The following is a 24992-nucleotide window of genomic DNA, read 5'->3' as shown; positions in this document are numbered from 1 at the left end:
CAGTAGACAACCCTCTAGGATAACATCTTAATAGACTCAAGAAATCACACTAACTTAGAATATAACAGAAGTAACTTAATTTAAAGGCTTCCCATTTTGCCTGTCAAACATTGATTCCAACACGCAGATGGCCAAATGTATTCTCAAAGTTCAAAGTACATTTATGTCACCATGTACTACCCTGAGATCCATTTCTCATCCCATTGAAACTGGTCCTTCCCCAACAGATTTCTGACATATAGACAATAGACAATAGGTGCAGAAGTAGACCATTTGGCCCTTCGAGCCTGCACCGCCATTTTGAGATCATGGCTGATCATCTACTATCAATACCCGGTTCCTGCCTTGTCCCCATATCCCTTGATTCCCCTATCCATAAGATACCTATATAGCTCCTTCTTGAAAGCATCCAGAGAATTGGCCTCCACTGCCTACCGAGGCAGTGCATTCCAGACCCCCACAACTCTCTGGGAGAAGAAGTTTTTCCTTAACTCTGTCCAAAATGACCTACCCCTTATTCTCAAACCATGCCCTCTGGTACTGGACTCTCCCAGCATCTGGAACATATTTCCTGCCTCTACCTTGTCCAATCCCTTAATAATCTTATATGTTGCAATCAGATCCCCTCTCAATCTCCTTAATTCCAGCGTGTACAAGCCCAGTCTCTCTAACCTTTCTGCAAAAGCCAGTCCGGACATCCCAGGAATTAACCTTGTGAATCTACGCTGCACTTCCTCTACAGCCAGGATGTCCTTCCTTAACCCTGGAGACCAAAACTGTACACAATGCTCCAGGCGTGGTCTCACCAGGGCCCTGTACAAATGCAAGAGGATTTCTTTGCTCTTGTACTCAATTCCCTTTGTAATAAAGGCCAACATTCCATTAGCCTTCTTCACTGCCTGCTGCACTTGCTCATTCACCTTCAGTGACTGATGAACAAGGACTCCTAGATCTCTTTGTATTTTTCCCTTACCTAACTTTACACCGTTCAGATAATAATCTGCCTTCCTGTTCTTACTCCCAAAGTGGATAACCTCACACTTATTCATATTAAACGTCATCTGCCAAGTATCTGCCCACTCACCCAGCCTATCCAAGTCACCCTGAATTCTCCTAACGTCCTCATCACATGTCACACTGCCACCCAGCTTAGTATCATCAGCAAACTTGATGTTATTCTCAATGCCATCATCCAAATCGTTGATGTAAATCGTAAACAGCTGTGGTCCCAATACCGCGCCCTGTGGCACCCCACTAATCACCACCTGCCATTCCGAAAACACCCATTCACCGCTACCCTTTGCTTTCTATCTGCCAACCAGTTTTCTATCCATGTCAATGTCTTCCCCCCCAAAGCCATGAGCTTTGATTTTACCCACCAATCTCCTATGTGGGACCTTATCAAATGCCTTCTGAAAATTGAGGTACACTATATCCACTGGATCTCCCTTGTCTAACTTCCTGGTTACATCCTCGAAAAACTCCAATAGATTAGTCAAGCATGATTTACCCTTGGTAAATCCATGCTGGCTCGGCCCAATCCTATCTCTGCTATCTAGATATGCCACTATTTCATCTTTAGTTGAGTATATTAAGTTTAGTATATTCTAAACTTGCCTACTCTCACAATATTGTCTGTTTTCAAGAGTTCCTGCATTGATCATGTGGCAGTAATTCAAAGTTACAAATTAAAACACCATGATTCCCTATCATAAGGAAATCCAAATTAATCACATCCCTTTATCTATTCTACTGATCACATCCCTTAAGAACTTCAATAGGTAGCCTTCTCCTTATCCCACTGTATCCAAATCTTACAAGTAAACCTTACTATTTCTTCCTTATAAGGAATAAGGTATCGAGGCTCTCCTTAAATGGACATGTATTATTTCCTGGCGACACACACAAAATGCTGCAGGAACTCAACAGGCCAGGCAGCATCTATGGAAAATAGTCGAGCCTCTTCAGCCTGCTGAATCCCTCCAGCGTGTTGCTTGGATTTCCAACATCTGCAGATTTTCTCTTGTTTTTGAAAGTATTATTTCCAAACTCGTCCATGGGGTAGGCAGTCTCAACTGAAACCACTCTCTAACTGAAGACTTTTCCCCCACATGACTCTTGCTCCTCTGACGCCCCCTAAGTGGAAGCATTTTCTGTGCATTAGCTCCATAAAATCTTCAAACCTTTGCCCTTTCTCCTCCACTCACACTCACATTTCTGTAGCCATCGCGCCTGTTCCAGAATCATAAAAGTTTTCTCACCGCTACCTATTTATACTTGCTGATCAGAATTCTGCCATAAGACTTCAGTTTATTGCCTTATAATCATTGGGGTTTCAATGAAGAATAATTATGCAACAGATTACACCACCGCCAATGTGGTTTTAGTTCAGAGCAGGCGGAGAATCCAGCGCACTGCGAACATGGTGCAGTATGATCTCAAGGTCCTAATGACATTCATCAGGCTAAGGCTCGCCTTAGCCATTCGAGGAAACAACAGTACACAGCGTTCTTGTTAAAACAGGTACTTTAGCGTACTTCCTGTTTGAATTTTCAACAAACATGTTATAGAAACGTGGATTGATGGGTGCTAAACATCTGAAAACAACCTCACCAAAAATAGGTCAACCCCACAAGATTCTTCGAAATGTCAATGACACACAGTATTAACGTACGAGCGGTTCATTTTACAAACTCCCCATCCCCCCTTCCGGCCTAGTAGATGGTTAATACAAGGCTGGTTTTCAGCAATATAATCAAACTTTTTCGTTATTATTAACCAACCGTCCGACTAGAAAACGGAACAGAAGCTATCTTATTTTTTTATAATTTCGGTTTACAAAACAGCTCCCGATGCAGAAGAAAAATAAAGCCATCCGCCACACCAGCCCCCCTCCCGCTGCAAACTAACAAGAATGTGTATGTACCGTTGAATATAAGATTAATCTCCTGAAGTACATAGTTGGATTAAAGGCGCCTGGGCTGCCACTGCGTGAAGTGGCCCATCTGTCCGTCCAACGGAACACCCGGGACACCTGAACTCTCACCTGACCGGCGTCCAATGCCACCTCTGCCGCCGCTTGGAGACTCTCCTTCAGCAGCTGCTCGCTGCCCTTCTCGTCCGACCCCGCCATCCCCCTGCACGCTGATCGATCCGCTCCCCTGCTGAAATGGACTGCGGATGGGCGGCCCGATCTCTATCAGTACACACACGAACACTCTTCCTCTCTCTGCTGCACTCTAGCGTGCGTCGATGCTTAACAACAACAACCGCTGATGCAGCGTCTTCTCGACAGGTATCCCATAGCAAATTATCCGGTATCACGGAAGGATATAGCACATTGGCCAGCGATAAGACAGACTTTGAACCCACAATCTACTTCGTTATGAACCTCACTTTATTGTTTACTTGATCTGCACTTTCTCTGAAGACTTTATTCTGCATTGTTATTGTTTTACCTTGTTCTACCTCAATGCACTGTGTAATGATTTATAAAATCAATAAGCAACACAAGCTTTTCACTGTATCTTGGTACATTTGACAATGATAAATCAAACCAATATCTACTAATTCAAATATACTAATGCCATCTGCCAGCCAAATGCCTGCTAACTGTTGTAATAGTATCTGACTCCACAATCTCCTTTGGTCCATCATTCCATATAACCAGAACTTAGTGTGTGAAAAAAATACCCTTTCGCCTTGACATTTCTCCCCTCTTATCTCAAACCTGTGCCCCCAGGCTCTACATTTCCCTGCTCCGTGAAATACAATATTCTGACTACCTATCCTATATTTGCCCCTAATGATTTTGTAAACCTCTATAAGATCACTTCTTGGTCCCTTATGCTCCAGTGAGAATAAATACAAACTATCTGATCTCCCCTTGTCATTACAGCCAGGCAACATTCTGGCAAATCTTCTCAAAATCAGAATCAAGTTCATTATCACTGATATGACATGTAATTCGTTGTTTTGTGGCACCAATACATAAAATCTATACATTTGAAGGATAAACAAATAGAGCTAAACACAGGAGTAATAGGGGAGTTTTCATTGGTTTATAGGCCATTCAGAAATCTGATTGCAAAGGGAAGGTAGGTGTTCCTAAATCTTCCACATTGTTTTATTGCTGTCTATGATGTGGTTGTCAGAATTATACACAATACTCCAAATGCAATCTGAGCAATGTTTTATACAACTGCAACATGATGTCTTAACTCTTAGAATTAGTGCCTCGACCTATGATGGCAGGCATACCAAATGCCTTCCACGTCACCTTATCCACCTTTGCTGACATATTCAGAGAGCTATGGACACACTCCAATGCCTCCCTGTACATCAGTGTTCCTAGTGTGTTATTTCCACTAAATGTCCCATCAGGAGTGGGACGTATAAAAAATTGTAGCCATTACAGGAAATAAGGGCCAAGTAGCATCCTGTGCTGTGCTTCCCTTATGACCTGACCCCAAGCCCATATGCAGATAGAGAGCTGAAGTAAAGATACTAAATGCTCAAAATGGTCAGTGGGCCAGGCAGCGCCTGGAGAAACAGTAATCAGAGTTGAAGCATTAACAGTTTCTCTCTCCACAGATGCTGAATGACCTGTTGAGCCAACATTTCCTGTTTTTATTTCAAATTTCCAGCATCTGTAGTTCTTTTTATGAACAGAAATGTAGTTTTATCAATCAGATGACTTCATCAACAGCTTATCCCCAGTACAGTCCTGGCTTCACCCTTTCAGGAACATTCCCTTCATCCGTCAACTATCGCTGCATCAACTTAAAAATGAACTAAGTTTGTCTCTTTACCAATTCTGACCAAAAGGCTCCAACCTGAAACATTAACTGTGTTTCTCTTTCCACGTCTGGTTAACAAACCTGTTAGGCTCATTTTCAAGGACTCTTCATCTCATGTTCTTGATATTTATTGCTTATTTATAATAATTTATTATTTCTCCATTCTTTTTGTATTTGCATAGCTTGTAGTCTTTTGCACACTTGTTGAATGCCCATTTGGTGTGGTCTTTCATTGGTTCTATTATGGTTATTGGATTTATTGAGTAAGCCTGCAAAAAAAAAAGAATTTCAAGGTTTACATGCTGTTATTTATGTACTTAAACAATGTGTTTACTTTGAATTTTGAATGTTTTCAACATTTTAAAATTTTTATTTCAGATTTCCAGTCTCAGCAGCAGTTTTGGTCTTTAAAATAATCCAAAGATTTCTTCAAAAGATCAACACTCAGAAAGGTGGAGGAACCCAAGTGTCAGGCAGCATTTATGGAGGGAAATGAACAGTTGCCATTTCAGGCCAAGACCCTTCTTCTGAACTTACTAGAAAGAGGCAGCTATTTTTGTAAAGTAAACTAAAGAAGCTGAGAAGTTTGGGGAGTGAATTACAGCCTCCAACAACACAACAGTTCCCACAGGTAGATCAGTTAAATTCAGGAATAGACAGGAGACCTGGCTTGAAGAAGGCAGACATCCTAAAGAGTTTTCAAGCTGGGTGGGAGTGGGTAGATAAAGAAGCACTGAAATCATGGAGGGCTTTGAAATCTGGGCAATTAAGTTGTTGCATATCTAAATGCAATCAGCATTTAAAGAGGTGATGATGTGAATTAGATCACAGGGACCAAAGTCCAAGGTGACCTCAAGTTCAGAAGCCAGAAATCTAAAGGTCCACTCAACCAAGTTTGACCTCTGCTCAGATCTTCCCAAAACCCTCTGAGGAGCATTGAGGGGTACGAAGGGCTATGGTCTGGATAAAGTCAATGAGACTGGACAGAATAATAGTCCAACTTGGACAAAATGGCAGTTTCTGTGCTGTAGTGTTCTATGACTCTATGACTGTGTCTCTGACTCTGTGACTCATTCTGCTTAGACCTGATGCACCTTCTTCTGAGCAACATTCAAAGGAGCTGGAGGAGCTCAGGAAGTTCAGGCAGTATTTGTGGTGGGAAATGTACAGGCAACATTTTGAGTCAAGGTCTTTCATTCAGACTGGAGTGGAAGAAGAGAGATAGCCTCTAATAGATTGGTAGGAGGGCAGAGTGAAGCAGGTGACAGGTGGATCCAAGTGAGGGAGAAGGGAGAATGCGAATGTGGTAAAAAGCTTGGAGCTGATAGGTGGGAGTGACAAAGGACTGAAGAAGATGAAATCTCTTTAGGAGAAGACAGTGGACAGCTGAATTAAAGAAAGAAGGTAAGAAAGGGAACCAAAGGGAGGGTGTGTGGGTGATGAGTAGCTGGAGAGGGCGAGGGGAGGGGGAGGAGACAGGGTGATGGGGGCCAGTGATCCAAAATCAGAATCAGGTTTATTATCACCGACACAAATCATGAAATGTGCTGTTTGTGGCAGCAGTACAATGCAAAACAAATAAAAACGATAAGTAACTACTAAGGAGAGCCGACTGTATAATAAACAAATAGTGCAAAAAGAGAGGAAAATAGTGAGGTAGTGTTCATGGACTGTTTAGAAATCTGAAGGAAGATGGGGCAGCATGGTAGCATAGTAATTAGTATAACACTTTACAGTAACAACGACCCATGCTCAGTTTCTGCCATTGCCTGTAAGGCAATGTGTTCTCCACATGCCTGCATGGGTTTCCTCCCACAGTTCAAAGGCATACCAATGAGTAGGTTAATTGGCCATTGAAAGTTGTCGCATGATTAGGCTAGGATGACTTCGGGGGATTACTGGGCAGCATGGCTCAAAGGGCCTATTCCGTGCAGCATATCAACAAATAAATAAATAAAAGCTGTTCCTAAAATGTTAGTGTGTCTCCTCAAGTCCAGTACCTCCTCCTTGACTCACTACCTAACTGCTGTGAATCTGGAGTCACTTTCATTCTGTATGGGGTTTTACCATCAGTCTCGTAGTCATCATTATTGAAGCCAGCTTTCTTGCTTTAATTACAGATTTAGTTCATTGAATTTTAATTCCCCAGCTGCCAGTGTTCAATTTGAACTCATGTTTTAGTCTAGGCCTCGAAATAATAATCCAGAACAAGATTAAGTGGTTCATTGGCAAAATATAGCATTAATGGTATGATTCTTGGCAGTGTGGAGGATCAGAGGGATCTTGGGGTCTGAGTCCATAGGACACTCAAAGCTGCTGTGCAGGTTGACTCTGTGGTTAAGAAGGCATATGTTGTATTGGCCTTAATCAACCATCAGATTGAGTTTAGGAGCCAAGGGGCAGTTATATAGGAGCCTTGGAGTACTGTGCTCAGTCTGGTCACCTCACTACAGAAAGGATGTGGAAACTATAGAAAGGGTGCAGAGGAGATTTACAAGGATATTGCCTGGATTGGGGAGCATACCATATGAGAATAGGTTTAGTGAACTCAGCCTTTTCTCCTTGGAGCGGCAGAGGATGAGAGGTGACTTGATAGGGGTGTATAAGATGATGAGAGGCATTGATCGTGTGTTTAGTCAGAGGCCTTTTCCCAGGGCTGAACATGAGAGGGCACATTTTTAAGGTGTTTGGAGGTAGGTACAGAGGAGATGTCAGGGGTAAGTTTTTAACACAGAGAATGGTGAATGTGTGGAATGGGCTGTCGGCAACATTGGTGGAGGCAGATACAATAGGGCCTTTTAAGAGACTTCTGGATAGGTACACGGAGCTTTGAAAAATAGAGGGCTATGGGTAACCCTAGGTAATTTCTGAAGTAAGTACATGTTTGGCACAGCTTTGTGGGCCAAAGGGCCTTCATTGTGCTGTGGGTTTTCTGTTTCTAACAACCGCTCGCAACAGCTGAATCCAGGTGCATTTCCATCTCTCTTGCCTAAATTTTACTGTCCAAGTATTATTCTAGCTGGTCCCAGCAATCTAATACAATATGATAAACATATATTATCTATGGATATAAGATACTTATATCAGGCATTTTTCATGTTAAGAAAGGCTTTTCAACATATCAAATAGGAGCAGAAAATAGGCTACTGAACCCTTTGAGCTTGCTCCACCATTCCATTAGATCATAGGTGATCCGATTGGAACTTCATTTCCACATTCCTGTTTGGTCCCAGTAACCTTCAGCTCTTAGCTTATCAACAATTTATCTACCTGGCTTTAAAAATATTATTTTGATGTTCTGATTTTACTGCCCTTTCAGAAAGTTCCAAAGCCTTGTGCCCCTGTGAATGAGGAAAGTTTCACCTCATTTCCGTTCTCTGTGATTGATCCACTATATTTAAACAGTGATCCTCTCCTTGTACTTCTTTTGAACGTTTCACAACCTTTGATGTCCTAAAACATTTTCCAGCTAATGACATACTTTAGTTTTTAAGGAAAACAAATCAATGTGGTTTATTTCATTACTTGAGCAGTAGGGTCCCACAATGTGATATGCTACTCTCTATTTGGTGATAGTGATTGAAAATATAATGATAAATATTGTTTGAGAACCCTCCTCTTCTTTCAAACTGCCCCTAAGGGTATTCTGTGTCCATCTTGGACAAGATCAATTGTCCACTCTTATCCATATTAATGATATGGAATTAGCAGAGTGTGAACTTCTATGGAGGTAATAATGATTGTAAAGCTATAAATTTGTAAAGCTGTTAATGCAGTTTTTCAAATATCTGTGCACCCACCAAAAGAAACAGCTGCTTCTCTGTTGCCTCATTGAAACAACAAATCCATTGAATGCAGAATCAGCAGGAAAAGCAGGCTGGCTGACGAAATTCAGATCCCACTTATTATGCGTTCACTTTGAATAACAAGGAAACATGTTGACGTAAACAGTATAAATGGACAAATCAAACTTGCCAATTTAGTCATTAATATGTTAAACTGCTCCGGTTATAAAATCCTTTTTCATTGGAGCTGCTAACAGATGAGAGGAAAAGAGGGAACAAGAATCTGTTCAGTTTCTGATTGTGGCTCCTTGTCTGTAATGGCATGTACTCTTCTCATTTCTTGATGATACACAAGGAGGCCATTTGGCTCATCAGGACATTACTAGTACACAGAACAATCCCATCCCTATTCCCCTATTTATTTTCCTGATACCCTATTCTCTCACAAATGCCCCATTAACAAACCACTCCCGTCATTCCCTCTATCTGCTGCAGATATTGGGAACAATTTACAATAACCAATTAACGGAATAATGGGCAAACACGCGGAAATCTGCAGATGCTGGAAATTCAAACAACAACACACACAAAATGCTGGTAGAACACAGCAGGCTAGGCAGCATCTATAGGGAGAAGCGATGTCGACGTTTTGGGTCGAGACCCTTCATCAGGACTAAGCGAAAGGAAGCTCTTACTATCTTTCCTTTCGGTTAGTCCTGACGAAGGGTCTCGGTCCGAAACGTCGACATCGCTTCTCCCTATAGATGCTGCCTAGCCTGCTGTGTTCTACCAGCACTTTGTGTGTGTTGTTGTTTTAACGGAATAGTGGGTATGTTTTCTGGAATGTTGGAGGAAGTGAAAGCACAGGGAGAATGTGCAAATTGCACACATAGACAACTTTAGAGTGAATCACAAACTGATGAGAGGCATTGATCATGTGGATAGCCAGAGGCTTTTTCCCAGGGCTGAAATATCTAACAGGAGGGGGCATAGTTTTAAGGTGCTTGGAAATAGGTACTGAGGGAATGTCAGGGATAAGTTTTTCACACACAGACTGGTGGGTGCTTGTAATGCACAACCAGCAACAGTGGTAGAGGTGGATATAATAGGGTATTTTAAGAGATAGGTACAAGGAGCTTAGAAAAATAGAGGCTATGTGGTAAGGTAATTCTGAGCAGTTTTTAGAGTAGGTTACATGGTCAGCATAATGTTGTGGGCAGAAGGGCCTGTAATGTGCTGTAGATTTCTATGTTCAATGTTGTATGTACTGGATGCAGGAGATAGCCACACCACCTAGAATACCATTGTGCTTACCTACATCTGTCACTACTGTTCTTTGTGGATATTGGACCGATTTTCATTGTTCACTTTCAGGGTGTTGCCCTCACTGGTTAGTTCAGCATCTATTGACCAACTTTAATTTCCCTAGAGAAGAAGGAGATAAAGTGGTGGTGAGTATACGAAGTGTTATGTTTGGTAACTCCAAAAATTAATTGCAAGAAAAAAACACGGGAAAGCTGGGGATAACTTGTGCATAGTTTTATTTTTACTTTAGCAAGAAGCATACTTATGACACGGTGGCATATGCCTTTCGCATACATTTACATATAGCCCATAATGAATTATTTAAACAAAGAATGCTTAATCGAAGCAATATATTTACAGTTGACTGCAGGACTGCAGGACTGCAGGAGCTGGTTCTCACAGCTCAGGACACCATTGTTCTCCTTTCTTTTTGCTTCTCCTAGATGCTCTTCACATCTTCCGGTCTTGTTGGCATCCTGAACAGTGCAGGGCAATCTGTACGATCTGCTCATCTATTCCAGGCAACCACACCAAGCTTTGACCATAGATGACCAACATGTGCAACACTTTAGCTCTCAGCTTGAATTCCACAATGACTCTCAGTCCACACACAAGGCAACCTCCATCAAGGGCACGTTCATCCTGGCACTGGTAAAAATGGGGATTTAGAGTTTCTGCTGCACATTCCAACCATTTTGGGTGGCCATATAGACCTGAGGCATTGTGGGGTCTTTTCTTGTTTCCATTTTGATCATCTCTGCTGTAATAGGGAGACTCTAAATTTGTCATAATGGAGAATACTTCAAGAGGTGTGTCCATTTTTGTAAAATTTTCGGATATTTTCTTTTCCATGGGCAAATAGGACAATCCATCAGCATTTGCATGATAGTTGTCTTGAAATCAATCTTGTAACTGTGTCCTCCAAGAAAAAGAACCCACCTCTGTTTTTGTATTGATGCTTTTAACAGAACACTCTTCTGTAGATTGAAAATGGAAACTAGTTGTTGATTGTAAGGGAATATGATGCAAAGATTATGGGGTGTTCACTTTTCTATCACTCATATCATGTGACATGACTACACCTATATCATAAGACAAGGTGTCATAGGCAAGCTTCATTGGAGAATATGGTCATAATGTGTGAATGCAGTGTCTAATGTCATCATTTTCTTTACCCTTTTGAATGCCATTTCTACCCAATCAGTAGTAATGAGTTCAAGGGGCGGAGCAAAATAGTCAGGTTTGGTAAGAATCTGATATAGTAATTGACAAATCCTAAAATGGATTGAAACTGTGACTTGTCTTTGGCATTAGGGCATCCACCACTGCTTGAATTTTCTCAGCATGCTTGTGTAAATTCTTGTGCATCAATGATGTGACCACAGTAAGTGATGCTTGATTTTAAAAAGTCACACTTGTTGCATCATGCTCTGAGCCCATAATCTTCTAATTTTTAACACTGTCTTGAAATTTTGGAAATGTTCCTTGTCATCCTCACTGATAACAATGATGTCAACCAGGTAATGCTGATTGTCTAGGCAAGTTGAAGCACCTGGTCCACAGCTTTCTGCCAGAGTGCAGGTGCAGATGCCTCTCCAAAAATAAGCCTCTTATAGTGATAAAACCCGTTGAGTGTGTTTATGGTGAGAAACATTTTGGATTCTTCTCCCATCTCCATCTGTAGATAGGCCTCAGGTAAATCCACTTAACTTATCTGCTTTTCCTCCAGAAAGGTTTGCAAGGATATCCACTATCCTGACCAGTGGGCATTGATCTACATTCAGTACTGGGTTGATGGTAATCTTAAAATCACCACTGTGCCTGGCGGAACCATTCTTCTTGGCTACTGGGACCACTGGCATTATCATTGACTCCACTCAACCTTGGAAAGAATTCCTTCAGCCTCCATGCAATCAAGCTCACTGGCTATTTTACCATGGAATGTACAAGGAACAGATAGGCTTTGTAATACTTGAGAGTGGCATTTTCATTTAACACTATGTTACCCTTTATATGTTTTAGTTTTCCAATACCATCCTTGAACACTACTGCAACATCATCCAGTAGCTTTCTTAATTTGCTTCCAGTTGAATCTACTGCAGGGAATATGGCATGCAAATAGTGGATAGATCTCCAATCAAATTGTAATTGTTTCACCCAATCATGATGCCACAATGCCTATATGTGTCCTACTTCATTGCATTTTCTGTAAGTTTCACCTTTAAACCTGCAATAGTCTGCATGGTGTATGTGAGCCCATGCCATAATGGGAACAAAATTTGTTTGTCCAGGCAAGTTTCTGTTTAGCTGTTGCAATTTTGTTCACACTCACTTTCACTTCTGACTGCAACTCAATTGTGTCTCTGTCTAATATTTCTATTGATACTGCAATTTCAACTGTTCTTTTAAATGAGTTGTGCTTCAGTTGAGAACTATTCTTGAATGCTTTCTTGTAAGATTTCACAAATTAAAAAATCTGTCAATGTATCATTAAGTCCATTATTGAACTGGCAATGCTTAGACAATTTCTTCAATTTAGCCATGTAGGCTGAAATTGTCTTCCCTTCCTTGTGATTCTGCTTATGAAACCTAAAGCATTCTGCAATCAACAATGGTTTTGGTTCTAAATCTTCCTGCATTACTTTCTTGATATCAGTAAAACTCATTTTGGCTGGTTTGGTTAAAACATTCAAACTTCAAAGCATACTGTATGCTCTTCCACCTTTACACTCTGTAAAATTGACATTCGCGTAGGTAGTTTGCTTCAAAATACTGCTCAATTCACTCAGTATACAATATCTAGTTATCTCATGTGCAATCAAATGTAACTACTGTATCTTTCCAATGTAGCCAGCTATTTCTGCTTTTTAAATTTATGATTATGATCAGTCAGTACACACTGTTTATGAACCCATGAAATTCATCTGCTTTCTGCTTTAAAAAAAACTCAATTGTCTTTCCTTTTACAAAGAAACCATGAAGAGAAAAAATGTGCTACGCTTTGTATTAACTCAAACATCTCAAAGGTTTCAAAGGTACATTTAACATCAGAGAAATGTATACAATATACATCCTGAAATGCTTTTTCTTCACAACCATCCACGAAAACAGAGGAGTGCCCCCGAAGAATGGATGACAGTTAAATGTTAGAACCCCAAAGTCCCCCCAGCTCCCCTCCCTCCTGAGCGCAAGTGTCAGCAAGCAACAATTTCCTCTCCCCCCACTGGCAAAAAAAAGCATTGGCACCTGCCACTGAGCACTCAAGTGTGAGCAAGGCAACAGCAAAGACGTAGGCTTGCAGTACTTCCAAGACTAAATTGTTCACCCAGCATTTGACATTCCACAGGCTCTCTCTCTCTCTCCCTAGTAAGGGAGAAAGAGGTGTCTCCATTTCACAGTGAGAGGGAAGACATAACAAACAACTTGCTGGTTTATGATGTTAAAAGTCCATTGCGTCCTTTTTTCCGAGCTCTGTGCCCAAAGATCTCAGGTCTCTGGGCACACAGCCAGAGATCATCCATCTCCAATGACACACCCCGACCTCCACTCCCCCCATCCCCAGAGCCACAAAAACTCGGTCCTCCGAAGGTGAGCAGAGCTCTTAGGCCGTGCTCTGGGCGTGCCGAACAACGGCCAGTTGTGAAACCCTGGGAGTGGGTCCCATTCCCGCAAAGAACCATAATCAGGGTATAACTCCAGCTCAGGGTCTTCAAAAGAACATTGAAAGGGAAAAATAGAGATATTAATGATAGAAATAGAGCTGTTTCCGAAGATGCAAGCAAATGAGTCGCCGTTAGGCACCATTAACCCTCCTAAGCTCCACCTTCACATCTCGCTGAGTTTCAACATGCAGGTAGTTTTCTCAGGTTTGTTTTAAAACTTACTCATCATCACTGTTATGTTTTGTAATTCCAAAAATTAACTTAAAGAAAAAAAACACCCAGGAGAGCTGGGGATGACTTGTGTCTAGTTCCATTGTTACTTTAGTGAAATGTACATTTTCTGACATAGTGATATAATGACATATACCATTGATGTGCTTTTACATATAGCCCATAATGAATTATTTAAGTAAAGAATATAGCCTGTAGTGATGTAGAATGGCCGTGCCAAGGTAGATTGTGAGGTAAAAGGTCCATCTTTATCATACATGAAGTCCATTAATTACTTTCTAACTGTGGGATAGAAGCTAATAACTTGAACCAGGTTGTGTATGTTTTCAATCTTTTGTATTTTTTTCCTGATGGAAGAGGGAAGAAGAGAGAATATCTGGGGTTGGAAGGGTTATGACTATGTTTAAGAGAAAGTCTACAGATGCTGGATAGCTGAAGCAACAGGCAGCATCTATGAAAATGAATAAATAGCCGATGTTTTGGGCTGAGACCCTTCCTCAGGGCTGAAAAGGAAGGGGGAAGTTGCCAGAATAAAAAGGTAGAGGGAGAGGATGGAGGATAGTTAGAAGGTGATAGGTGAAGCCTGGTGGGTTAGAAAGATGAAGGGCTGGAGAAGAAGGAATCTGGTAGGAGAGGAGAGTAGACCATGGGAGAACGGAAAGGAGGAGGGTACCAAGGTTGAGACAATAAGCAGGTGAGGAGAGGTAGGGGGCAAGAGTGAGAAATAGAATAGGGGAGTGGGTGGGGAATTATTTTTACTGGAAGGAGAAATCGATATTCATTCTATCTGGTTGCATCACAGTCTGATTGGAGCCTCTAATGTGCAAGGATCGAAAGTCTGCAGAGTTGTAGACTCAGCCAGCTCCATCACAGGCACAGCACTCCCCAACACTGAGGACATCTTCAAAAGGCAGTGCCTCAAGAAGGTGGCATTCGTCATTAAGGATTTCACCATTCAGAACATGCTCTCTTCTCATTAGTACCAAAGAAAAGGAAGAGGTACAGGAGTTTGAAGACACACTCAATAGTTTAGGAATGGCTTCTTCCCATCCACTATCAGATTTCTGAATGGTCCATGAACCTAAGAACACTACCTTGTTATTTCTCATTTGCACTATTTTTAAAATTTAAATTATGGTAATACTTCTGTCACAAAACAACAAATGTTACGACATATGTCAGTGATAATAAACCTGATTCTGACTCCCAGGCCTCATCGCTTAGGTATTTCGCTGTATCTCTTATCTCTTATTACCCTAGTAACAACTAACTCTTCTGCTGGCCACTGAGGCTCTGGATGTCACTGAAGTCTGAGACTAGACCCATTATCTCAGGTGGTGACTTTATTAGACCTCTGATTAGACTTTATTGAGCATTAATAAAATGACCCAGCTTCCCGATCTATCACTGTCACATAGTTAAATTGAAAGAATAATACAATGAGGTATTGCCCCTTATCTCATGTCTATCTATTCCAGCCCATAGTTTTTCGCAAAAAGGACAATACCTCATTGTTCCAGCCCATTTTAGAGTATTTCACAACCATCATTAAAGGTCCCCATCATTTGGGCAATGCCACCTTCTCACCGCTACCAATGGGCATGAGGTACATAATCCTGAAGTCAGGATTCAAGAACAGGTTCAAGAACAACCTATGATTGTCTGCTGTTGAGGTGAGAAGGTCACCCTGTGAGCCACATGTCACCAAAAAAAGATTACTTAGAACTAAGATAAGGAGAAATCCTTCAGTATTGTGAGAGCAATTGACTAGGACACTGGATAGAAACCTATGTTGTTTATGCATCCCACCATTAAATTCTTTTCCCTGGATGTCTGTGTATGCCCATTGATGTCTGTTGATGAAAATATTTCTGAGACTGGGAATTGAGGGATTTGGGGATCAAACAAGAATGTAGAGTTGAGACAAAAGGTTAGGCTTAGTATTTTTGAGTGAAGAAGCTCTAAAGGGAAAATGGCCTCCTCCAGTTCTGACTTAAACTCATAGAGTTATACAGCACGGAAACAGGCCATTCAGCCCAACTTGTCTATATGCCAATATGCCTATCTGTGCATATTTGCTGGCTTGGCCCATATCCCTCTAAACCTTTCCCATCCAGGCACCATCTTACAACTTCTGGAAGAAGAGTATTGTTGTACATTTTTAACAAATAGATACCTTTAACAGTTATATAAATTACCTTGGTGATATGGTAACAATGCATATTGATGCAGTATCTTTGAAATAAAAAGACATTCCAAATGATATTACAGAGTGCAGTGAGAGAAGAGGTTCTGGTGGCAAAGAAAGAGGAGGCCTAAAAGTGTGATCAAGACTTTGACATTCGGTTGAGTTTAGCTGGGTGAGAATACAAATTAGTGAACAATGCTTTCGCTCCTAAACGAACCTAATTTGATGGCTTGTGGCTTACAGGAAGAGCTTCTCAACTCAGAGTCACACGGTTGTGAACTTAAACCCCATTCCAACAACTTGAGCTCAAAGATCTAAGCTTAGATACTGATCTATTACCATAATACCAGAAGACCATATGGCATAGAAGAATTAGGCCATTCACCCCTCGAGCCTGCTCCACTATTCCATCGTGACTGATTAACTATCCCTCCTAAACCCTCCTGCTTTTTCCCTGTAACCTTTGATGTTCATACTAATTAAGAACCTAACAATGTCTGTTCTAGATATACCCAATGACTTGGCCTCCACTGCCATCTATGGCAGAAAATTCCACAGATTAACTACCCTCTGGCTAAAGAAATTCCTCCTTATTTCTGTTCTAAAGGGACATCCTTCTGTTTTGAGGCTGTGCACTCTGGTCTTAGATGCCCCCCTGCTATGGAAGCCTTCCTCTCCACTTCCATACTATCTAGACCTTTCAATATTTGATAGGTTCCAATGATATCCACCCTCATTCTTCTAAACTCCATTGAGTGCAGGCCCAGAGCTATCGAATGCTCCTCATATGTTAACTTTTTCATTCATGGAATGATTATATGTACTTTCCCTGCCAGCACTCATTTTCTTAAATAAGGGGACCAAAACTGCTCACAGTGCTCCAAGTGTGGTCTGACCAATGTCTTATAAAGCCTTGTTTCTATATCATAGTCGTCCCAAAATTTTTAAAATTAAAATTTGGTAAAATGTCATATTTTCAAAAATATTTTTATTTAAAATTATATTATAATCTTCTCAAAATTATTGCTAAAATTACATTTTCCTTCCTGACCACTGACTCAACTTGAAAGTTAATCTTTAGGGACACTGCAAGAGGACTCTCAAATCCCTTTGCACCTCTGATTTCTGAATATGCTCCCATTTAGGGAATATCATTCTACAAAAGTGTATAACCATACACTTCCCTACACTGCAACTGATCACTATTCTCCTAATCTGGCTATGTCCCTCTGCAGACTCCCTGTTACCTCAACACCACCTGCCTATCCATGCATCTTTGCATTATCTGCAAATCTGGCCACAAATCCATCAATTTCATCATCCAAATCATTGACATACAATGTAGAAGGAAGCAGCCTCAATGCTGAACTTTGCGGAACACCATGAGTCACCAGCAGCCAACCAGAATATGCTATACACATAAAATGCTGGAGGAACTCAGCAGGCCAGGTGGCATCTATGGAAAGAGTAAACAGTCAATGTTTCAAACAAGATCGTTCATCAGGACCGGAAAAAAAGATGAAAAGTCAGAGTAAGAGATGGAGGGTGAGTAGGAAGAAGTGCAAGCTGGTAGGTGAAATCGGGAGAGGTGGGTAAAGAGCTGGGAAGTTGATTGATGAAAGAGACAAAGGGCTAGAGAAGGGGGAATTTGATAGAAGAGGGTAGAAGACCATGGAAGAAAGGGGAGGAGCACCAGAGGAGGATATGGGGGGGGGGGATTAAGGAGATAAGGGGAGAAAAGGAAATGGGAATGGGGAATGGTGAAGGGGGGCATTTATCAGAAGTTCAGGAAATTGATTTTCATGCCATCAGGTTGGAGGCTAACAGATGTAATATAAGGTGTTGTTCCTCTAACGAGTATGATCTCATTGCGAAAGTAGAAGAGGCCATAGACTGAGTAGAGCCCCTTTATTCCCAATCTTCGCTCCTGCCAGTCAACCAATCTTTTATCCATGCTAGTATTTTTCCTATAATACCATGGACTCTTACCTTGGTTAACAGCCTTGTGTGAAGCATCTTGTCAAATTAAACAATATCCATTGACTCTCTTTTGTCTATCCTGTTTGTTATTTTCTCAAGCAATACTAACAGATTTGTCAAGCAAAATTTCCCCTTAAGGAAACCATGTTGACTTCAGTCTATTTTATTTTGTGCCTCCAAACACCCCTAAGCCTCATCCTTAATCATGGACTCCAACATCTTAGTAAGCACTTAGGTCAAGCTAACTAGCCTATAATTTCCTGTTTTTTGCATCCCTCCTTCTTAAAAAATTGAGTGGTATTTGCAATTTTCCAGTCCTCTGGAACCATCCCAGAATCAAGTGATCCTTGAAAGATCGCTTCTAACGCCTCCACAATCTCTTCAGCTATCTCTTTCAGAATGCTGGGGCGTAGTCCATCTGGTCCAGGTGATTTACCTACCTTCAGACTTTTCAGCTTCCCATGCACCTTTTCCTTAGTAATAGCAACTACAGCCACTTCTGCCCCTGTACACTCTGGCTAGTGTCTTCCACAGTGAAGACTGATGCAAATTACTTATTAAGTTTATCCATCATTTCCTTGTTCCTTATTATTCCCTTTCCAGCATCATTCTTCAGCAGTCTGATATCCACTCTCGTCTCTCTTTTACTCTTTGCATATGTGAAAATACTTTTGATTCCACTTTTATAATATTGGGTAATTCACATACATTCATATTTCCTATTCTCTCCTTGAAGCTCTTTTGTTGTTTTCTGTTTGTTTTTAAAAGCTTCACAATCCTCTAGCTTCCCTTTTTTTTTGCTATATTCTATTCCCCTCTCTTTTGCTTTTATGCTGTCCTTGACTTCCCTTGTCATTCTCCCTTTAGAATATTTCTTTTCCTTTGGGATGTATCTATCCTGTGCCTTTCAAACTGCTCCCAGAAAATCCAGCCATTATAACCATATAACAATCACAGCACGGAAACAGGCCATCTTGGCCCTCCTAGTCCGTGCCAAACCCTTAATCTCACCTAGTCCCACCTACCCGCACTCAGCCCATAACCCTCCACTCCTTTCCTGTCCATATACCTATCCAATTTTACCTTAAATGACACAACTGAACTGGCCTCTACTACTTCTACATGAAGCTCATTCCACACAGCTATCACTCTTTGAGTAAAGAAATACCCCCTCGTGTTTCCCTTAAACTTCTGCCCCCTAACTCTCAAATCATGTCCTCTAGTTTGAATCTCCCCTACTCTCAATGGAAACAGCCTGTTCACGTCAACTCTATCTATCCCTCTCAAAAATTTAAATACCTCGATCAAATCCCCCCTCAACCTTCTACGCTCCAATGAATAGAGACCTAACTTATTCAACCTTTCTCTGTAACTTAATTGCTGAAACCCAGGTAACATCCTAGTAAATCGTCTCTGCACTCTCTCTAATTTATTGATATCTTTCCTATAATTCGGTGACCAGAACTGCACACAATATTCCAAATTTGGCCTTACCAATGCCTTGTACAACTTTAGCATTACATCCCAACTTCTGTACTCAATGCTTTGATTTATAAAGGCCAGCGTTCCAAAAGCCCTCTTCACCACCCTATCTACATGAGACTCCACTTTCAGGGAACTATGCACAGTTATTCCTAGATCTCTCTGTTCCTCTGCATTCCTCAATGCCCTACCATTTACTCTGTATGTTCTATTTGGATTATTCCTGCCAAAATGTAGAACCTCACACTTCTCAGCATTAAACTCCATCTGCCAACGTTCAGCCCATTCTTCTAACTGGCATAAATCTCCCTGCAAGCTTTGAAAATCCACCTCATTATCCACAACACCTCCTACCTTAGTATCATCGGCATACTTACTAATCCAATTTACCACCCCATCATCCAGATCATTTATGTATATTACAAACAACATTGGGCCCAAAACAGATCCCTGAGGCATCCCGCTAGTCACCGGCCTCCATCCCAATAAACAATTATCCACCACTACTCTCTGGCATCTCCCATCTAGCCACTGTTGAATCCATTTTATTACTCCAGCATTAATACCTAACGACTGAACCTTCTTAACTAACCTTCCATGTGGAACTTTGTCAAAGGCTTTGCTGAAGTCCATATAGACTACATCCACTGCCTTACCCTCGTCAACATTCCTCGTAACTTCTTCAAAAAATTCAATAAGGTTTGTCAAACATGACCTTCCACGCACAAATCCATGCTGGCTACTTCTAATCAGATCCCGTCTATCCAGATAATTATAAATAATATCTCTAAGAATACTTTCCATTAATTTACCCACCACTGATGTCAAACTGACAGGTCTATAATTGCTAGGCTTCCTTCTAGAACCCTTTTTAAACAATGGAACCACATGAGCAATACGCCAATCCTCCGGCACAATCCCCGTTTCTAATGACATATTAAAGATCTCCGTCAGAGCTCCTGCTATTTCTACACAAACTTCCCTCAAGGTCCTGGGGAATATCCTGTCAGGACCCGGAGATTTATCCACTTTTAAATTTCTTAAAAGCACCAGTACCTCCACCTCTTTAATTGTCATAGGTTCCATAACTTCCTTACTTGTTTCCCATACCTTAGACAATTCAATATCCTTCTCCTTAGTGAATACCAAAGAGAAGAAATCATTCAAAATCTCTCCCATCTCCTTCGGTTCCACACATAGCTGACCATTATCAAGGGAGTGCTACATTGTCACAGTTGCTATATCTGAAAGAGACATTAAACTGTGCTCCAAACCTAGCCTGGCCATGCAGGGAGGCATAAAGTAGAAAGATTTGTACCCAATATCCAAGTCAATATTTATCACTGAAACAGATCATCTGGTAATTTTCCTTTTGTTAAAAATATAGTTTTATGATTTTCCTTACAATGTAGAAGATAATTTAGCCCAGTGAGATAACCTTTGGTTGGATAGACAGAGTCTGCTTCAATGAGATCAGCATTGCTTTTAATATTTTTTGAAGAGGTAACCAAAAAGGCAGGGTTGCATACTTGGACCTTAGCAAGACTTTCAACAAGGTCTCATATGGCAATCTGCTCTGGAAGTTTAGGTCCCATGGAATCCAGGGAGAGTTAGTTAGGGGAATTCAAAATTGGCTCAGTGTTAGGAAGTAGAGGAGTGTAGCTGAAGGTTGAGGATGCTGGTGATTAATTGTGTCGCTTAGGGGTTAGTGTTGGGAACCATATAAATGACTTGGATGCAAATACACATAAGTTTGTGGTGATACAAAATTATTGCTGTTAATGGTTCAGAAAGCTATTTATTACAGATTACAGGGATCTTAATCAGTTAGGGAAGTGGGCTAAGGGGACACAACTGGATTTCAATACAGGCAAGTGTGAGGTGATGCATATTTTAAAGTCAAACCAGTATAGGACTCGTACAATGAATGTTAGAGCACTAGAGAATGTAATGGAAGAAAGGGACTTCAGACCAAAAGTGCATTGTTCATTGAAAGCAATACCACTGGTAGACAGGGTGGTTAAAAAGCCTTCATAAGTCAGGGCACTGAGTATTTGAGTTAGGACATTATGTTGCAGTTGTATAATTCATTGGTGATGCTGAGTACTATGCACCATTTTGTTCACTGTTATAGAAAAGATATACAGTAGTTAAACTGGTTAGAGTTCAGAAACAACTTACAAGGATGTTCAAACAACACACACAAAATGCTGGTGGAACACAGCAGGCCAGGCAGCATCTTAAGGAGAAGAACTGTCGACGTTTCAGGCCGAGACCCTTCGTCAGGATGAAGGGTCTCAGCCCAAAACGTTGACAGTGCTTCTCCTTATAGATGCTGCCTGGCCTGCTGTGTTCCACCAGCATTTTGTGTGTGTTGTTTGAATTTCTAGCATCTGCAGATTTCCTCATGTTTACAAGGATGTTGCCAGGACCTGGTGGGGAGGGGTGGTATTGGCCAGGCTATGTTTTTATTTGTTGGAAATAGGAATTTGAGGGCAATGAGGAGAAATATTTAAAATGATAAGAGGTATGGATAAGGTAGGTGGTAACAGTCTTTCCCACAGGGTAGGAGTACAGAACTAGGGGAGTACAGAACTAGGGGGCATAGATTGAGAATGAGAAGGCAATGATTTAAAAAAGGACTGGGGGGGGCAACTTTTTTACACAGAGGGAGATGAATATAAGGAACTAGTTTCCAGAAGTGATTGAGGCTGGTGCAATAGTATAATTTAAGAAGCATGTGGAGGGGCTAGGCTCAAGAGGGATATGGGCCAAATGCACTGTATTGGAACCAGCTGGATGCATACAGTGGTCAACATGGACTTACTGGGCCAAAGAATCTACATCCATGTTGTGTTGCTCTATAACTCTCTTTGACTCGATGCACCCTTTGGTCCATAATGGACCCTATCTTTTCTTTTGCCCTTAATAAACTTAAAACACCTTGGATTTGGTCATTTCTATGATGCTGTGCTCCCTCTTCATCCTTCTAATTACTTTTAAAGTACTCTATTACACTCTTTATAGTCTTGTAGACCTTTTCCTGTTTTCAGTTCAGTATTTTGCAATCTTCAACTCTTCATATCCCTTGGAATCCGTTCTTCCTTGGTCCTGGCCAGAATAATTCCATGTCGATGTATCTGCAACTACTGCTTCCTGCCTAATACTGGCAAGTTCTGCCTTGTTATATTGAAATACCCACATTCAGGACCTTAATTTCTGGTCTATCCTTGTTCTTCTGTAAAGCAAGCTGCTAACGATCAACCTCAGCAGGGCAACTGTCCCCTGAATGTTTCTAACTTCCAACCTCAGCCCTCTGCAATCCACCCACTGCCGAAACAAGACTATAACAGAACCCATCTCCTTGGCCCTCGATGAATCTCTGGAACATCGGGACAGTAAAGACACCTAGGTCAGACTATTGTTTAATGACTAACGGTTTGCCTCCAATACTATAATTCCAAGCAAACTCATCTCCAAACTCCTGGACTTGGGACTCAACACCTCCTTTTGCAATTGAATCCTTGATTTCTTGACCAACAGACAAAAGTCAGTTCAGCAATGGTACCCTACAAGGCTGCATCCTCAGTCCTCTTCTCTAATCCCTGTACACTCAGGGCTGTGTGACCCGATTCTACTCTATATCTACAAGAGCCTTGAGGTAATGTTGCACCTCTATAAAACTCTGGTTAAATAACATGGCCTTTTCTCCTTGGAGAGGCAGAGGATGAGAGGTAACCTGATAGAGGTGTATAAGGTGATGAGAGGCATTGATTGTGTGGATAGTCAGAGACTTTTTCCCAGGGCTGAAATGGCTAACATGAGAGGGAACAGTTTTAAGGTGCTTCGAAGAATATACAGAGGAGATATCAGGGGTAAGTTTTTTACACAGATAGTAGTGAGTGCATGGAATGGGCTGCCAGCGATGGTGGTGGAGATAGATACGATAGGGTCTTTTAAGAGACTCCTGGATAGGTACATGGAGCTTAGAAAAATAGAGGGCTATGGGTAACCCTAGGTAATTTTAAAAGTAAGTACATGCTTGGCACAGCATTGTGGGCCGAAGGGCCTGTATTGTGCTGTAGGTTTTCTATGTTTCTAACACTGTGCTCATTCCGTTCCAATCACTTCATTATAGGAAGGATGTAGAAACTTTAAATAGGGTGCAAATGAGATTTCCAGAATGCTGCCTGGATTAAAGAACATGCCTTATAAGAAAAAGTTGAGCCAACTAGGGCTTTTGTCTTGGAGCAGAGGCTAATACTTTTAAGGTGATTGGAGGGAAGTATGGTGGGGATGGGGGGAATATTAGAGGTAAATTTTTTACATTGTGGTACATGGAACACACTGCTGGGGGTGGTGGTACAGGCAGAAATTTGAGGGACATTTAAGAGACTGTCACATGGGTGATAGAAAAATGTAGGACTATGTGGAAGGGAAAGGCTAGATTGATCTCAGAATGGTTTAAAAGGTCGGTGCAACATCGTGGGCCAAAGGGTCTGTACTGGACAATACTGCTCTATGTTCTATGAGTTTATAGATTGTTGTGGTCCAAGTAATTGCTGTCATTATCTGAATTTGTTATCCCAAATAACAATGAATCAGATTACAGGAAAGAGACAGAGGGCCTAGTGACACGGTGTCATGGGAAAAACCTTTATCTCAATGTCAGCAAAGCAAAATGGTTTGTCATTGACATCAGGAAGGAGGGGTGAGGGGGTTGTGTACATTCTCCTGTTTACATCAACGGTGCTGAGATCAAGAGGGATGACAGCTTCAATTCCTAGGTGTGAAAGTCACCAATGGCCTGTCCTGGTCCAATCACATAGATGCTACCAATGCTTCTACTTCCTCAGGAAGCTAAAGAAATCTTGCATGCCTCCTTTGACCCTCACCAATTTATATCAATGCATCACAACTTGGTATGGCAACTACTCTGCTCATGACCACAAGAAACAGCAGACAGTTGTAGACGCAGATAAGCACATCACAATACAAGCCTCCTCTCCATTATTTCTACACTTCTCACTGCCTTGGTAAAGCAGCCAGCATTACCATAGATCCTACCTATTCTGGACATTCTTTCTTCTCCCCCTCCCACTGGGCTGAAGACGCAAAAATTTGAAAGCATGTAACACCAGGCTTAAGGGCAGCTTCTTCTCTGCTGTTACAATGCTGTTGAATGATTCCTTTGTATGAAAAGATGGACTCTTGACTCATGGTCTCTCTCTATATCACCTTATTACTTATTGTCTACCTGCACTGCACTTTTTCTGTGACACTTTTCTGCATTGTTTACATTCTATTACCTCAATGCACTGGTAACTAGTTGGTCTGTATGAACAATGTGCAAGAAGTTTTTCGCTGTACCCTGGTACATGTGACAATAATAACCAATTTCTCAATTCATTTGAAGAACTTTCAAGAATATCCAAGTTTGATTTATTTCTATTTAGCAGGAACATGGCAGCCCAATCAATTCAATAGAATGTCTTCACACAGGTAAGGGGTGAGCAATTTAAAAAGTAGCATTCACAGGCTTTTGGCTTTTTCTGGCAGC

At 41.2% G+C, this 24992-nt stretch overlaps 2 protein-coding genes across 2 annotated transcripts in view; one reads left to right on the top strand and one right to left on the bottom strand.

Annotated features, from left to right (window-relative positions):
* Positions 1-3272, bottom strand: part of impa2 (inositol monophosphatase 2) — a 44207-nt gene extending 40935 nt beyond the window's left edge. Inside the window, exon 1 of the mRNA XM_059976556.1 lies at positions 3047-3272. Within this exon, the coding sequence (XP_059832539.1) occupies positions 3047-3133 (87 nt within the window). The 5' untranslated portion in view covers positions 3134-3272. The remainder of the gene's footprint in view (positions 1-3046) is intronic.
* Positions 3273-5977: 2705 nt separating this feature from the next.
* Positions 5978-24992, top strand: part of LOC132397818 (centrosomal protein of 290 kDa-like) — a 100278-nt gene continuing 81263 nt past the window's right edge. The window contains exons 1-2 of the mRNA XM_059976578.1: positions 5978-6203; positions 9959-10035. The gene's annotated coding sequence lies outside the window, so the exon portion shown is untranslated. The remainder of the gene's footprint in view (positions 6204-9958; positions 10036-24992) is intronic.

Source organism: Hypanus sabinus, chromosome 1, assembly GCF_030144855.1.
Source record: "Hypanus sabinus isolate sHypSab1 chromosome 1, sHypSab1.hap1, whole genome shotgun sequence".
Taxonomy (NCBI): domain Eukaryota; kingdom Metazoa; phylum Chordata; class Chondrichthyes; order Myliobatiformes; family Dasyatidae; genus Hypanus; species Hypanus sabinus.
Note: the sequence above shows the minus strand (reverse complement) of the source record. Positions and strands in the feature narration are given on the sequence as shown.